Genomic DNA, 18,331 nt, shown 5'->3' on the forward strand with positions numbered 1-18,331 from the left:
CACTAGTCCAAACATTGTTTGAGTCGCCTGCTTGTCTTCCTCACGCCACCTCTCCTCCCGTTCGCTGTGTGAGCGCTGGTACAGAGAGACGGTCTCCCTCCACTGGCTCTGCTGGTCCGCCTCGGCTAGGTAGCAGCCCATACGTTCATCGAACATCTTGTCCCTTGTCTTTTTCTTTCTCCGCCTAATCTTTGCCAGCCTCTGCGAGGGGGATGCTGTGGCAGGTCTGGAGACAGTGGAAGCTGTGAGATGGGAAACAGGGAGTGAATTCCTTGCAAAGATACATTTTTGCGAACAATTAACTGAGTCTAGGCTGTCTCTGTGAATTCTGGGTTGAGACCCCTGTGCCTGCTGGAGCACAAATAATTTTCGCGGTGGATTCTGGGTAAATGTCGCAAGTCATTCCTTCCTCCGGGAAAGCAACGGCAGACAATCATTTCAAGCCCGTTTTCCCAGAATTGCCCTGGCATACACCATAGCGTGGCAACCATGGACACTATTTTGCCTTTTGTGTATGTCACCGTATGTGTACTAGATGCCGCTGACAGAGGCGGTCCAGCAGCGCTACACGGCAGCATGCTTTTGCTTTTGCATGACAGCAGAGATGGTTACCAGCCATATTGTACCATCTACCATACCATAAATTGGTAATAAGATGGTAATAAGATGGGCATGGTTACCTGTCGTTTTGCACTGCACCATTTGCTGCTGTCATAAGTGCCCCTGGCCGAGCAGCCAGGGGCGCAAAAGCAAAAATTGGGAATGACTCCCTGAGTCAATCCCTCCTTTTTGGTATCTAAAAATAGAATCAGTCCTGCATAGATTATGGGCAAGTGTACTAGAGAACCACTGTATCATAGAACCAGATAGCACAGCTGCTCTGTGTCCGATCCTGCATAAATTTGGAGCTGTATGCTATTCACAGGGGGTGCTCCTGCAACAACACCACCTGTTCATTCCGGCCTTCCCACAGCCTTCCTGGGCTACCATACCATTGTCCCACCACTTGTGTGATGAAGTAATAAAGAATGCAGGAATAAGACACAGTGACTTGTTTGTGAGAAATGAGTGGAAGGAAGCCTCCAGCTGCAATGATAGTCCAGGCAGGACATTAATTACTGTGGATGAAGGAGCCCATCATCCCTCTGCTAGTCCAGGGGCAATTCAATCTTTTCTTTACACAGGAAGGGTGGGGGCTGATGGAGCTCAGCCCCCTGTTGCAATGATGAGGACGGTTACCAGCCATACTGCACCATCTACCATGAAAAATTAGGGACAGGCGCCCTTGATCGACCTCACAGATGCTAGTACGCATGGTTACCAGTCCTTTTGCACTGCCCCATGTGCCAATAGGCTGATGATGAGGACGGATACCAGTCGTTTTGTACCATCAGCCATCCATAGCGTGGGGGGAGCAAGGATGTTGGTGTTGAGTGCTGCACCATCGCGTCTATCTGCAGCATTCAGTAAAGATAGGGTGACATGTAAAAGAGTCAAGAGAGGATTGTTTTCCCTTTCACTTCTGGTGGTGGGTGGGGTGTGTGCGCAAATTGCCGAACTATGCCCTGACCCACCGCAGACACTGTGTTTGACCCTAGAAGCATTTGGAGCTCATCCAAGAATGCAAATACTTTTCGGAGACAGCAGGAACTGTGGGATACCTTGCGTCCTCATTCCCCCCTCCCTCCATGAGCGTCCATTATATTCTTTGGCTTTCCGTTACGCTCGTCACGCAGCTGCGTGCTGAGTCTGTGCTATGCCATCTGTCCGTGGATTTATTAAAAATACTTTGGACCAGGCGCACCATAACAGTAATTCCACTACTTAGATGCATGAGTCTCCTAGCGAGATCACCGTGAGGACGGGCACTGAAGGAGATAGAGAGCGCATGCTGCGTGAAATCTATCACGAACCACGGACCGATGCAGCCGTGCTCGGGGAGGCAATGCTCCCTGAATACCGCATGAAAGCCTCGCGCGGAAAAGGGTGCTATCACGGAGCACCCAATAAGGCAGCTCTCCCCAGGAACCTCCTGCTGATGCTTATCGATTAACGGAAGGAGAGCTTCGTGGAGATCTCCCAGGAGGATTTCTGTTCTATCACCATATATAGAGAGACCTCCTTCTCACACACTTCAGATTCCTGTTATATTAAGAATAAAAGTTAACATGGTTAAAGCACTTACCGACTGCTCCTTCCCCTGATTCAGGATCCGGGTTCATGGCCGGGGAGGGTTGGTAGGGGATCTCCGTGACGGTGATGAATAGATCCTGGCTGTCGGGGAAACCAGCGTTGTAAGCGCTCTCGCCTGCCTCGTCCTCCACAAACACTTCCTCATCTTCCCCGTCCGTGAACATCGTCGAGGAACTGTCCGTCGACACTGTCCCATCATCAGAGTCCATGGTCACTGGTGGGGCAGTGGTGGCAGGCTCCGTAGTGTCCGTTTGCCGCTTTGATTTTTTGGTAGCCTTGTCTGGGGTCCTTGATTTTCACGTGGCGATGCGTTGCATGACGGCTGTATCCTCTGTCTGGATCATGGCTTTGGAGACCTTCTCGTAGGTCTTTGCATTCCGTTTGTTGGAGCGCAGCTCCGAAAGCACAGACTCCTCGCCCCACACACCGATCAGATCCAAGAGTTCCCGGTCAGTCTAAGCCGGGTCCCTCTTTCTATTCAGAGATTACATGAACTCCTCTGCTGGAGAGCTCTGCATTGCTGCCGGTGCTGCTGAGCTCGCCCCGATGTCCAACCACGAAGTGAGATTCTAACTGTCCAGAAAGGAAAAGGAATTCAAATTTTCCCGGGTCGTTTCCTGTGTGGCTGCTCAGAGCATCGAAGCTCGGACTGCTGTCCAGAGCGTCAACAGAGTGGTGCACTGTGGGATAGCTCCCGGAGCTACTAAGTTCGATTTGCATCCACACCTAGCCTAATTCGAGCTAGCCATATCGAATTTAGCGTTACTCCACCTGTCGGGGTGGAGTACCAAATTCGAACTAAAGAGCCCTCTAGTTCGAATTAAATGGCTTCCTGGTGTGGACGGTTGAGCGGTTAGTTCGAATTAACGCTGCTAAATTCGATTTAAAGTCCTAGTGTAGACCAGGCCTTAGTGTTTGCTTCTCCTGCAGTGAGAGTTAGACCAGAGCATTCAAAGATGGCATAAGGCAGTCTGTGTCCATCACAGATCTAAAAAGCAAATGACTGTAAGCTTTCTTCTGGATTAATTACAGTATGAGGCACCTAGATCCATACAGGTAAAAATTATAAGGCCAGAAGAGTCTGATCTCCTGTATAGCAGAGGCCACAGCACTTTCCAAAATTAATTATTGTCTGAACTAGAGTATATCTTCTAGAAAAACATCTAATCTTGATTTTAGAATTTCCAGTGCAGAATTCATCATGCCCCTTGGTAAATTGTTCTAATGGTTATTTACCCTGATTGTTAAAATGTTGTCTCTTATTTCTAGTCTAGTTTGTCAAGCTTCAGCATCCAGCCATTGGATTTTTCTAGATTGAAGAACCCTCTATTATCTAATTTCTATTCTCCGTGTAAATATAGAGGTGATCAAATCACCCCTTAATCTTCTCTTTGATAATTTCCTTGAGACTTTAACTGTAAAGCATGTTTTCCAGTCCTTTAAGCATTCTTCTCTGAACCCTCTCCAGTTTTTAAACATCAGACACCAGAACAGGGCACAGTATTCTGACAGTAGTTGTAACAATACCAACTCCAGAAGTAACATAATCTCTATACTCCTACTTGATATGCCCTTGTTTATGCATCCAAGTATCTTGTTAGCCCTTTTAGCATCATACTGGGAGCTCATAGTCAGCTGATCTTTCACCACAACTCCAAAATCTCTTTCAGAGTCTGCTTCTGAAGATTGAGCCTCGCATCATCAAAGTATAACCTGCTTTCTTCCTAAATTTACGACTTTACGTTTAGTCATACTGAAACTCGTATTGTTTCCTTGTATCCAGTTAAGCAAGCAATCCAAAGTTGCTGTGTATTTGTGACCTGTCCTCTTCTTTATTTAACATTCCCCCAATTTTTTTGTCACCTGCAAACTTTATCAGTGATGATTTTATGTTTTGTTTCATCATTGATAAAAGTGTTAAATACACCTCTACCCTGATATAATGCTGTCTTCGGGAGCCAAAAAATATTACCGCATTATAGGTGAAACCACGTTATATTGAACTTGCTTTGATCCACCGGAGCACGCAGCCCCGCCCCCCGGAGTGCTGCTTTGCCGCGTTATATCCAAATTCATGTTATATCGGGTAGCATTATATCGGGGTAGACGTGTAACACAAAGCCAAGAATCAATCCCCCCAGGACCCTACAAGAGCCACAACAATGATGATTCCCCATTTACAATTACATTTCAAGACCTATCAACTAGTTCTAAATCCATTTAATGTGTGCCATAGATGCAAATGGATGATAGAACAGACAGGGTGAAGCAAATAGTTGCATGATGGATGGATAGAGGGATTACATACAGTGCCTGGATTAGGCTGACCCCCTTAATAATCAGTGGGTGCTTGTTACAGGTCCTCTGAGGAAGTACAGAAGAGATCTGTTGCTGTATCCATAAAAAGAGTGCTTGTCAAATCCCCTGAGAAGAACCCAGGGCCCAATTACCTCCTCAATTGCACTCAACTCTCAACAAAGTCAATGGGAGTTGTATCCACAACTGGTGGGATAATCTGCCCCTGCATTATGGATAGAGAGGTATTTGCATGTGGGATTCATTCAAATTAAATGGGGCCCACAGTTTAGGCCCCCCTAAACTCTTTATTCCTGCTGTCCCTTGACTCTTTCATCCCAGATGACCACATTTGACAGTGAAGTTGTTGGGACTCTTGGGAAGTTAGAGAATGGCTCTACCAAGTGCACACCAGTTTGAACATACTTCCTGTAGATAGTGTGTGATCCAGCTATCATGATGATTGTGATAACCCTTGTAGATCCTTATAGCCCAGTGTTCCTAAATTCAGACTTGGATTCCTGCAAGATCCTGCCTTAATCTACCTACCTACAAAGTGAACCAATACACATGCATGTGGGCAATTACCATATTTATGTCAGGGTCCATTGAAAGTACAGAAATGTATTTTGTAGTCCAGACTTGGATATACAGTATTGTATAGTGAGGAGAGGTTAAAATGCAAATTTTCAAACGTATAGAAAGCATTAGCTTTCCCGGTTTGTACTGCTACAGGATAATACTAGGTGTGGAAGGAACCTCATTAAAATGCTTCATGTTCCTCCATAGCCAGTGCATTTTTTTTCTTTTAAAGCTTTTAAAAATTTAAATCAGCAAAATCCTGGAGAATACTTTCCTGCCCTTGGGGTAGAGGTGAATGAGCATCATCTTAGTAAAGTAAAGGACAGGAATGAAGTAAGAGTTTCATTACTTGAAATCTGAAGCATTACCATGTTTTAGCTAGTGATGGGTGAATCTCAAAAGATTTGGTTCAGATAAGCTCAGATGCTTATTCAAATCTAGAGAAACTCCTTCCCTAAAACTGCGGCATTCCTACCCGTAGTTGGGCTTTTAACAGGGAGGTTCAGCCTCAGGGGCTAATAGTCAGAAATAGAGAAACACATCAAGTCTCTATTTAAATACAGAGCTAGAGATGGCCAATGGTAGGGGTTATGAGATGGTACTGGGGATGGGTCTGCCTAACCCAGTATTTCCCATTCGTGGAAGAGGCTCATATTTTAATATAGGAGGTACGGAGAACATTCAGAACAGTTCCTATTTAGCCCAGGAGTTTGCCCATTTGTAGTTTTAGCATTCATACAAATTATTTGAGTATGGGAAAATACTTCCAGATGTCCTTCAGTGAGCCTTTACTAAACATTAACTTACAATACATATAGTGTAATTCTGTATATGATCCATAATTGGATCACTGGCTTTAATCTACATTTTGAGCTTTAATAGAAGGTTCCCGCCTTTACCTGTCAATTTCAGAAAAGAATCTTTAATTGGGTCTATTGATGAATATTGGGATATGACCCTAGCCCTTGTGTCAGCAGATCTGGTCCTCTAAAGATTCCCCATATGTGATGAATTTTCAGGTGACTTAGAGCCACAATAGCAATTCCTATACTATCCCCCTGCATGGTTTGTACAAGAAGGAAGTGATTGAGGTATCCTGTCATCTCTTGTTACCAAAATGGACCTAAGGGCTATTGGCAGCTAGACACAAATTAGGGCAGCATCAAGGCTGTGTAACTTACACTACTGCTCCAGTCTCCAGCTAGTCTCAGAGTTAGACTGGCGAGTGGGGGCGAATACCTAAAGGTACATAAAGCCACTATTATACTCATCTCCTGAACTGCACTAAGTGCATCTTGAATGCAGTTCAGCATCTGAGTCATTGGCTAGAGCAGATGTGGTATCGCCATAGCAATTTTTCAGATTGCGTTTAATCGTTCCCACTCAAACAGTTCTGTTCAAATAACATACAAGATTAGACTTGGAGAAACAAAAAACAGTAAAATTTGAATTTTGTTTAAAATTTAAACTTTAGCCTATGCTGCTCATTGCCAGTTGGGCACAGTAAGAATTTCTCTGAACTATGGGTGATTTTTACATACGCTAATCATTATAATGAAGGAAGTAGAATTCTAGGAGGGAGGCTGGCTCATCTGATTAAACGAGCTTTAAACTAGACATTGGGGGGAGACGATTGGGAGAGGTCCAGGTACTCTCCACGCCAAATTTATACATTGAGAGGGAAAACAACAGGATAACAACAGATATAACCAGAGGGGGAGGGTTAGGTATAAGGAAGAGGGGGGGGACGGATACTAGACCGACAAGTCATACTGGTAGTACTGTGTCCCTACCAAGTTGGGTGAAAAGGGTGAGAGGAGCCAAACAGCAAAAATTAGGATGTTTGTTCACCAATGCGAGAAGCTTAGGTAACAAAATGGAGGAACTGGAGCTCCTGGTCCGAGAATTGAAACCGGATATCGTAGGAATAAGTGAAACATGGTGGAACGGTAGCCATGACTGGAGTACAGGTATGGAAGGGTATGTGCTGTTTAGGAAAGATCGAAACAAAGGTAAAGGTGGGGGAGTAGCATTGTATGTCAATAATGAGGTGAAATGTAACGAAATAACTAGCAATGCAAATGATAATACGGAGTCTGTTTGGGCAATGGTGACATTGGGGAAGAAAACTACTAGAGCGTCCCCTGGGATAGTGATTGGGGTGTGCTATAGACCGCCTGGATCTAGCCTGGATATGGATAGAGAGCTCTTTAATGTTTTTAAGGAGGTAAATACTAATAGGAACTGTGTGATCATGGGAGACTTTAACTTCCCGGATATAGATTGGGAAACAAATGCTAGCAAAAATAATAGGGCTCAGCTTTTCCTAGACGTGATAGCTGATGAATTCCTTCATCAGGTAGTTGCTGAACCGACGAGGGGGGATGCCATTTTAGATCTGATTTTGGTGAGTAATGAGGACCTTGTTGAGGAAATAGTTGTAGGGGACAACCTTGGCTCGAGTGACCATGAGCTAATTCGGTTCAAAATAAATGAAAGGATAAACAAAATTGCATCTGAGACTAAGGTTTACGATTTCAAAAGGGCTAACTTTATTAAATTAAGGCGACTAGTTAGGGAAGTGGACTGGACTAACATATTTAGGGATCTAAAGGCGGAAGACGCCTGGGGTTACTTCAGGTTGAAGTTGCAGAAGCTGTCAGAGGCCTGTATCCCGAGAAAGGGAAAACGGTTCGTAGGTAGCAGTTTTAGACCGAGCTGGATGAGCAAGCGTCTCAGAGGGGTGATTAAGAAAAAACAGAAAGCGTACAAGGAGTGGAAGATGGGAGGGATCAGCAAAGAAACCTACCTTATTGAGGTCAGAGGGTGTAGGGAAGCAGTGAGAAAGGCAAAGAGCCGGGTGGAGATGGACCTAGCAAAGGGGATTAAAACCAATAGCAAAAGGTTTTTTAGCCATATAAATAGGAAGAAAACCAAGAAGGAAGAAGTGGGACCGCTTAAAACTTTAGACGGAGTGGAGATTAGGGATAATCTTGGCATGGCACAATATCTAAACGAATATTTTGCCTCGGTCTTTAATGAGGCTAATGAAGGGCTAAGGAATAGTGGCAGAGTGACTGATGGGAATGAAGATATGGGGGTAGACATTACGGTATCTGAGGTAGAAGCCAAACTTGAACAGCTTAACGGAAGTAAATCGGGGGGCCCGGATAATCTTCATCCTAGAATATTAAGGGAATTGGCGAGTGAAATTGCAAGCCCGTTAGCGATGATTTTTAATAAATCTCTAAACTCGGGGATTGTACCGTTCGACTGGAGATTAGCTAATATAGTTCCTATATTCAAGAAGGGGAAAAAATGTGACCCGGGTAACTACAGGCCTGTTAGTTTAACATCTGTAGTATGCAAAGTCATGGAAAAAATTATAAAGGAGAGAGTGGTTACGGACCTTGAGGCCGATGGCAACTGGGACAAATTACAGCATGGTTTTATGAAAGGTAGATCGTGTCAAACCAACCTGATCTCCTTCTTTGAGAAAGTAACAGATTTTTTAGACAAGGGAAATGTGGTGGACCTAATTTATCTTGATTTCAGTAAGGCGTTTGATACGGTACCGCTTGAGGAATTACTGGTTAAATTGGAAAAGATGGGGATCGAAATGAAAATCCAGAGGTGGATAAGGAGCTGGTTAAAGGGGAGGCTGCAGAGGGTCGTATTGAAGGGTGATCTGTCGGGTTGGAGGGGGGTTACCAGTGGAGTTCCTCAAGGTTCGGTTTTGGGTCCGATTTTATTTAATCTATTTATCGCTGACCTCGGAACCAAAAGTAGGAGTGGGCTGATAAAGTTTGTGGATGACACCAAGTTGGGAGGTATTGCCAATTCGGAAAAGGATCGGGATATCCTTCAGGGAGATTTGGATGACCTTGTAAACTGGAGTATTAGTAACAAGATGAAATTCAATAATGAGAAGTGTAAGGTTATGCATTTAGGGATGACTAATAAGAATTTTAGTTATAAGATGGGGACGCACCAGTTGGAAGTAACGGAGGAGGAGAAGGACCTAGGAGTCCTGGTTGATCGTAGGATGACTATGAGTAAGCAATGTGATGTGGCCGTTAAAAAAGCTAATGCGGTCTTGGGATGCATTAGGCGAGGTATTTCTAGTAGGATAAGGAGGTGCTAGTCCCGTTATATAAGGCGTTGGTAAGACCTCATTTGGAGTATTGTGTGCAGTTTTGGTCTCCCATGTTTAAGAAGGATGAATTCAAACTGGAACGAGTACAAAGAAGGGCCACTAGAATGATCCGGGGAATGGAAGGCCTGTCGTATGAAAGGAGACTTGAGGAGCTCGGTTTGTTTTCCTTAACCAAAAGAAGGACAAGAGGAGATATGATTGCACTCTTTAAATATATCAGAGGGATAAATACCAGGGAAGGAGAGGAATTATTTCAGCTCAGTGCTAATGTGGACACGAGGACAAACGGATATAAATTGTCAGTTAGGAAATTTAGGCTTGAAATTAGACGAAGGTTTCTAACCATCAGAGGAGTGCAATTCTGGAACAGCCTACCGAGGGAAACAGTGGGGGCGAAGGACCTCCATGACTTTAAGATTAAGCTGGATAAGTTTATGGAGGGGATGGTATGATAGGATAACGGGTTTAGTCAATAGGTCAGTAACGTGCCACACTGGTAATTAGTACAAAGGGTCAATGTTGGGATATTGTTAGCCCTTTCCAGAAAGTCTGGCTGGAGAGTCTTGCCCGCATGCTCGGGGTTCAGCTGATCGCCATATTTGGGATCGGGAAGGAATTTTCCTGCAGGGTAGATTGGCAGTGGCCATGGAGGTTTTTCGCCTTCCTCCGAAGCATGGGGCAGGGGTCGCTTGCTGGTGGATTATCTGCTACTTGAAGTCTCTAAATCACGATTTGGAGCATTCAACAGCAGAGTCAAGGGAGAGAATTAGTTCAGGAGTGGGTGGATCGGCTTATGTGGCCTGCATCTTGCAGGAGGTCAGACTAGATGATCATAATGGTCCCTTCTGATCTTGAATTCTATGATAATACTTATGAACAAGGAGGACTGCACAGTCTTCTTCAGAACTCATAATCAATAAGGGTTAAATATATGATCTGGCTTGGCCTATGTGCTGTCTTGTGAATGCACAGTAAGTATAGAAAATCTATTTGAGGTTATTCTCAAGTATAGCAGCAACTGCATCAAATTATTTCCTCCACAAATGACTAAAAAGCAATTAAACCATTTAAACTATTTGGACTGAAAATACCAGCATATTTTAATTACATGTTTTTTTATTGATTAGCGCACTAAAAGCATTGTAATTTATAAAAAATTCTCTACTATCTATTCACCATAAAAATATCCTGCATTTAAAAAATCCACCCATCTGAGCCCTTGTGCAGTATGTCATGCAGTGAATGTGTAGGTTGAGTTATGAACCCCTTAAAATAAGGGTTTGTAAAAAACAATGTTAACAGAATCTTAACTGAGACAGTGTTAAAGTCTCCCAGAGGTATAATGCTGGCAAAGCTGAATACTTGCATATTCTTCATCAGCACAGAAGACATCTACCATACACCAGTGACATCTAGTGAGCAAATGAAGAACTAGAGCTCTGGTCTCCATTATGCTTCCATTTTCAACATTCATATTGCAGGTTTCAGAGTAGCAGCCGTGTTAGTCTGTATCCGCATCCGAAGAAGTGAGCTGTAGCTCACGAAAGCTCATGCTAAAATAAATTTGTTAGTCTTTAAGGTGCCACAAGTACTCCTGTTCTTTATTCATATTGCAGATTCTGTTTAGGTAAGGGTAAATTAGTTTTGCTAAATTACCAAAAACAAACACATTATCTGAAAATGGGCCAAAGACTTAGTTATGAATGTTAGCAAAACATAGTAATAAAACAGGAGAAAGTATTCTTTCTTAAAGAAAATATTATTCTCAAGACCTTTGGTTAGAAGGAGTTGATGGATCAATGAATGATTAATCATTATTCCATTATCAAGGTGGTAGTATGGTAGCACTGTTCATGTTTCCATAGTTCATGCTTAGCTGAACATTACACATAAGCAAAGATTCAACCACTTTGTTGCATATGAAGAAAACAGCATATCCTCCCAAAAATTATAGCACTTTTTGATTTTTTTAGAATGAATATTCTGAGATTTTAAAGGTAAAAGTTAACTAGTTTCAGTTAAAATTAATTTTAAAAAATGGTCCTTTAATAAATTTAGTGCTCAGTAGCGGATTGTTTCTGTATCTCAAATGATATTATAATGTAATAACACAGACACTTCAAACTTCCTTTAGAGTTTAAACTAAATGGAATTCATATGCATAGATTGCATATGAAGGTATTTTTGATTAATGGTACTATATTGCATTACTGTTCATAACTTCAGAAGGACCCCTGAGGAATAATTTTTTATTACACTGAAGACCATGTGGAACTGTCCTCTTTCAAAATGGCTGTCAACGCCTGTTGTTGTCAATGGGAGTTTGGTCAGAACCTGCCCACGATTAGGAGGCCATTTTGAAAAGAACATCATGGCCCAGGAAAAAAAAATCTGTTAGATTTTGAGTTTTAGGCCAAAACATTTTGATTTAAAAATGATTTTTTCTGTGGAAAGCAGATCCCCTGGTGACAATTTTAATTTGTAGTTTAATCAAAACCAAAATTTTTCATCGAAAAACAATTAAGATGGAAATTTTTGGAAAAGCCCTATTCCTGTATGGTAAGTGGAGAATAAGGGAATTAATTGTGATTCTCAATCACAATTAATTCCCTGGTGCGCTCCTGGAATAGCATAGCCATATGCTGCCCCTTACTCAGATCAGTTTACAAAACTATAATCTGACACCTAAACTAAGCAATACTATCTCTAGTTTCAGCAAAATTTATTTTGCTTTTTTCAGTGTATCTCAATACACCAGTTTGTTAACTTTGGTCCAAAATTATACTCTCTTACACTATTATACATCTGTAGTTACTGTAGATTTCGAGTAATGACAGTAGAATGTAGTCCCTGATAATTACCTCTAATTTCCAGTAATGTCTAAATCTACCCTGGCAAACTCCTTTGTCTATTTTCATACCTGTGTTGTTATAGTTTTCTACTAATAGTCAGAAGCCAACAGTCCAGAATTGAAAATACTAGTCAATGTTGGTTGCGATCAAATTGTATTGTCATCTGATGGCTGTCTTGATGAAATATGTAAAATGAGCTAATGGGATATAGCCAGTGTGTAGTGGACAAGGTTATTTCAATTGCTTTCTTGGTGAAAATCTCAGCAGAAAGAGACAGGCTTTTGAGCCACACAGAGCCTTCTTTGAAGGCTTGTCTCTCTCACCAACAGAACTTCATCTAGTAAAAGATATTACCTCATCCATGTTGTCTCTCTAACATGCTGGGACCAACACAGCTACAACTACACTGCATGCATTATACTACAGTAGTAGTACTTCTTCCAGAAGAGGGTTGAAAATCTATGGTGGCATGATATTGATTTTATACTGATTTTTGTACTGTACATTCTCTGAATAAATAGAACACTCAGTTTACATTGATGTCAGACTAGCAACTTTCATGAGTCCCAAACTAACTTAAAAAATGTATGATTGTGCTCTACTTAATGTAGTTAAAGTATTATAAAGACTGTGGGCATTATTTTCCCCTGTTCGAGCCTCTTTGCATGCCACTCAGGAATCTGGACACAGCTGCTCAGCTTAGAATTCCCTTGAAAGAGCAGGTACTATGAACTAGCTTGAACAGGTTCCTGCATAAGCCATCCCCCACCTGAGCATAAAGGCATTTCCCTAGCTTTCTCTAATTTACACAGTTACTGGAGCAGGTGTGGCTTGATAATTGTGGCTCTCTCATTTCGCCCCAGCCCCAAGCAGATCTTGACACAGGAACGAATCTGGCCCAATACATGCTATGCTTTGTTGGATAAATAGCACATACTTAGAGGCTAAATGATCTAACTTCTTATGCAGAGCAGATGTAAGAATGACATCAAAAATAATTGAAAGGCAGTTTAGTGGCATCTTCTCCATGGAATCTCATTCCTTTTAATATGAGAGAAGTGAGGTCAGTCAGGATATGTTTAAACATTTCAGAGTGAGCCTCCCAGCCCAGGACAAAAGACTCAAGCTAGTGGGCTTGTGCTGTAAAAATGGCTGTATAAACAATACTTTGAAGTTGCAGCTCAGGGTGGAGCTTGGGCTCTGAAGCCTAGAGTCTGGGGTGGACTTCTGTGATTTGATATTCACCTGGTGATTTGTTGTTGTTTAATCTTTCTGTGGCTACTTCAAGTTCATCTGGAGTAATATCCTCACAGCAAACATCAAGTTCTGCCATTTTCCCTAGAAAAGATTGGAGGTGGGGGGGAATTCCTAACTGTAAGAACAGTAGGACAATGGAACAGACTGCATAGCGAGGTTGCTGGAGGTTTTCAAAAGCAGGCTGGATAGGCATCTAGTCTTAGATGACTTAGACACAACAAATCCTGCATCTTGGCAGGGGGTTAAACTAGGTGACCCTTGCAGTCCCTTCTAGCCCTATGATTCTATGATTATCAAAGTTAAATGTTATTTCTGGCAAGAGTGTGTTAAGGATGTCATGGAAGTGTTCTATCCATCTTTTCATTTGCTGGTCTAAGGTTTTCCCTTGTTTATCTTTCATTGGACCTTCCCTGTGGCTAAAGTCTCCAGCAAGTCATATAGTGGTTTGATAAAGTGTTCTCATGTGTTCCTTCATTGCTGCCATTTCTGTTTCCAGGACCTATCTATTGAGATATGCTTTTTCTGGCTGATCTTTTCTTACTTCTTTATCTCTATATTCCTCTTTTCATTGTTTACCTTACTTTGGTCGTAAGGCATTGAGTAGATTTAAATTAGCTTGTTTTCTTTATGCAATAACATCCCACGTGGTCTTGATAGTCCACTATTCCTTCCTAACTTTGCTAGATTCAAGAATGATATATGATTTGCTAATGGCTTCCCATGCCACTTCTTTATCATTTAAATACTGTTTCTGCCATATTTGAAAGCTTGTTTGAAAGCTGTAATTCAGAAACATTCCTTATTTGTTCATCCCCAAGCTTAATTATGTTAATCTTTCTTATAATTTTCTTTACTCATAGTTTCCTCAATTTCATTTTCATGGTGGCAATACATGGTTGATGATCACTGCCTACGTATGCTCTGTTGTATATGCAGACATCTTGAAGTGATGATTAGAACATTCTATGTAGAAAAATGATCTATTTTATTTTTAGTAATGCTGTCAGGGGAGATCCATGTTGTTTTATGGCTCTCGTTATGAGGAAAGAGTGTCCCTTTAATAATAATCTGATTCAACTCATATAATTCAAGAACACATTTGCCACCATTTTGATGGAAGCCAGTTCCATGTGTGCCATTATGCCATGATTGTCTATCCCCACCATAGCATTCATATTGCCCAAAACATGTCGTAGGACTTTGCTGATGAAGTCCTGCAGAATATAATAACAAGTAGCCTGATCAACCTTGTCCTATTCATTCAGTAGGATATAACATTGAATGACAGTGTCTGAAATCTTGCCTGTATAATTTTGCCATTAACTGATTACCAGTCTAAAATTGCTCTTTGTCCATCAACATTCAAGATCAATGCAACTCCTTCTCTTCCTCCATCTGGATTTCATGGGTATCTAGACGGCCCGACTCACCCCTGCGGCGCCTCCTGCTGGTCGTCTTCGGGAATTAGCTCGATTCAGCTCTGGAGTGCCCTCTGCAGGCCGGTGATCCACCTGTCCTCTGGTCCCTGTGTCCCTCCCTGGACCCGATGGCCTTTTTCCTGGGGTGCTGCCCCCTGGCAGTAACCCCTTTCTCTCAGGGTCTCCCCTCCCCAGGGAACCCCCACCCTCTGTCCCCACCTTGCCTCAGTATATGGCTACTGCCAGTCATTGTCTAGCCCCACGTCCTGGGGCAGACTGCAGTATCAGCCTTACTTCTTGTGTTTTGCTTAATACTCCTGCTAACATATCCCAGAATGATGTTTGCTTTTTTTCCAGCAGCGTTACACTGTTGACTTATAGTTAGCTTGTGATCCACTATGACCCCCAGATCCCTTTCCACAGTACTCCTTCCTAGGCAGTCATTTTGATTATATCTGCATCTGGCTACCTGAGTTCTGTGTTATAATTTTCCATTTCTTTGATGATTTGGGCTGACTTTCTGATGCTAACATAGTCCTCACATTCCAAAACCCCACACAAAGTTTGGAATGAGCCTGGAACACTTAGTTCTTCAGGGCAACAGTGATCTTTCATAGCTGTTTTTGGCTGATATCCATCATGCTGTCCATTTGAGGGCTATCCACTTATCCAAGGATCTGTATTTGGCATTTTATTTATTCTACTGTTTCCAGAACAAAAGTATTGTATGAGGTTAAATCAACTTCATGCTCAACACTCAACCAGGAGGACCAAAAGACTGATTTAAAAAAAAATTTTTTTTTTTGCCTGGTCTCTGTCCTTCAATCTGTCATGTTTGTTTAACTCTAACTCCCATTGAAGTAGCTCTTGGGGTCATGGAGACAAGTGACCCCAACACATCAAGGTATCAGTCTCTAGGGGAGATCAATATTAAATACATCAATGATAATACTGAAAAAGGGGTTATGAAAGAATAGTAAGATTCATAAGTACATAAAGATGAGGTATATGTTATAGCACTATATACAGAACATATAGTTATTAACTCAGTGAACTAGTAGTCAGAACAGAATTAACTAGGTCTGCTGTAATAGTTCTGTTTTGTAATATTGAAGGTTTTTGGATGGAAAACTTCTGGATATCAATAAAGAATTTCAGCCATACCTTGGACAAGGAGGGCGTATTCTGGAAATCCGCACCCCGGATGTGGTGGCCAATGTTAAGAAGCAGGCACAAGCTGTAGGCTACACAGAAGGGGCATTGCTTGCTTTGGCTGTCATAATCATCCTTTGCTGCATGCCTGCTATTTTAATCGTTATGGTCAGCTACAGACAGTAAGTACTCCACATTTCTTTGTCATTGAAAATTTTTTCTAATAATCTATACACTTACTACAAGGGGAACTACAGTTGATAGCCCTGAACACTGGTCTGCTTTGAAAGCTGTCTACATAGCCAATCTACAGTCTGGTTATTTTTAATGTTTGACTCCTCATCATGTCTTTATGTATATATGTATTTCTTTATATTATATGTATATGATGGAGTAATTATTTCAGATTATAGATGAAGTGAAACCAAAATCCTGAATCCAAATATCAAACATGTGAACACGGATTGCAATCTGAATTTCTTATCTAGCTTTCTCTTTATCATGCTTCAGCCAGAACTCTGAGTCCATATATGCCAGGGTTTCTCAAACGGGTTGCTGCTTGTGTAGGGAAAGCGCCTGGTGGGCCGGGCCAGTGTGTTTACCTGCCCCGTCCACAGTTCCAGCCGATCACTGCTCTGGGCCAATGGGAGCCGCGATCGGCTGGACCTGTGGATGGGGCAGGTAAACACACCGGCCCGGCCTGCCCGCCAGGGGCTTTTCCTACACAAGCGGCAACCCCTGTTTGAGAAACCCTGATATATGCCCAAACTATTGGTAGCTCAGTATATGAATCGAGATTCAACATTTATATTGCAGGGAAAATGAGATAACCCAAAATTTTATTGTGGCTCTAAAATATGAGGCAATTATTATTTTTTATTTTTTCATACCTGTGAACTACTTGATTCCAGCTGGGACTGAAGTTCAAGCATCAAAACATACTGTAGAAAGGTTGTTCTTGTTGTATTCTAGCTTTTTTAAATAGGCAGAAATCTCATGAGAATTTAATTTGCTTTAAATTTCTTGTTACACTTAATGGAGTCAAGAATTTTAAATAGTTTGGCTAACAAATGGATAAACATCTCAACTTTTGGGTGCTCATCTGACCCAACAATTTGAGGTTTTCTCATTAATACATATACTCAGTTGGAAATTGAGACCATATATGACATTTCCTTTTTCCTTTCAATAAAAAAATATACATATCCATATAGAATCTCTGAGCAACCTTCCAATATTTAAAATTACAAAAACAAAATGCAATTCAGTCAGCTCACACTTTCCACCAGACAGTAGTCGATAATCAAATACTAACACCTCCATACATCAGCCTATACCTCAATCTCTCTCCTTCTCTTCAAAGGCCAGGTAAAGCAAATGGGCCCTGCAGCATGCCCTATTACTCCACAAATCTCAGCTACTTAGAACCAAGCGTGGGAGGGCTTTCCAGAGCTCAGAAGTTCTTACAGAGGATGCTCCGACATCAGATCCCTGTCTTTTATATTGGGATGATTAAGTACCAGTGCCTTTGCAGACCTCAACTTGAGGCCATGTATCACTGGGTGAAAGAATATAAAGAAACCAATGTGCATGTATTATAATAGATCACTGGAATATGAATATTATTGCAGGTCTACAATATGGTGTAATTTACCAGGTCAGATTTTAGGCTTATCAGTCGTGCTGTTCCTTCCTACATGGTAACTGGGATAGAACACAGTACTGTTTGTCAATGCCCTGTCATAAGCAACTGCAACTACAGTGACATAAATTTAGTTGTACTTATGATAAGGCTAAATTTGACTGTATATCTGTCTGTATCCATTATATATTGTATGTGGATACCACTTTGGGCTCCAGATATTAAAATCAAATGCAATCTTATGTTTTAGTAGTGTAAGTTGAGTAACAATTCTCTTTAAAAATGGAGTACTTGTATTTTGGCATTTTTAATAGCTGAGTTAGAATATTTCCTAGAGATAGGGATGATCAGCATTCTGGTGGTTTGTGTTATAAATCAAATTTACTTAATCTTTTAAGGAGACATCACTGCATGAAAGAACACTAGTATGCCTGAAGGCATGCTTAATAGTCACATAAGAGGAGTAACTGTTTTATAGCTATTTTTAAATGGCTGATATTTGTTTGACTAACATTTATATCTGCATTTTACCAGGTTATTTTAGAGACTAATCTTCCAAAAAGAGTCTGAAAGGCCATGAGTTTAATCAGCTCCTGCACTAGCCAGGGGCTTTACCTAGGGAGGATAAACACTAAAGGATAACTGGAGCCCTCTATCAGGATTGAATGGGGAGTATGTGCTGAATAAGCACATCCTCCAGGTTTCCTATCCACACTGCTCTCCCCAAGCAGTGTTTAACCATTCCCCTTCCAGGCAAAATATGCCTTTGAGAGGCCTGCACCTC

General features: G+C 41.7%; 1 protein-coding gene across 16 annotated transcripts in view; it reads left to right on the top strand.

The window, feature by feature from the left end:
* Positions 1–18,331, top strand: part of PCDH15 (protocadherin related 15) — a 771,473-nt gene that overhangs the window by 722,674 nt on the left and 30,468 nt on the right. For all 16 annotated transcript variants that reach the window (XM_045024749.1, XM_045024750.1, XM_045024752.1 and 13 more), the window contains one exon: positions 15,869–16,087. In XM_045024749.1, the coding sequence (XP_044880684.1) occupies positions 15,869–16,087 (219 nt within the window). The remainder of the gene's footprint in view (positions 1–15,868; positions 16,088–18,331) is intronic.

This window comes from Mauremys mutica, chromosome 7 (assembly GCF_020497125.1).
Source record: "Mauremys mutica isolate MM-2020 ecotype Southern chromosome 7, ASM2049712v1, whole genome shotgun sequence".
In the NCBI taxonomy this organism is placed as follows: domain Eukaryota; kingdom Metazoa; phylum Chordata; order Testudines; family Geoemydidae; genus Mauremys; species Mauremys mutica.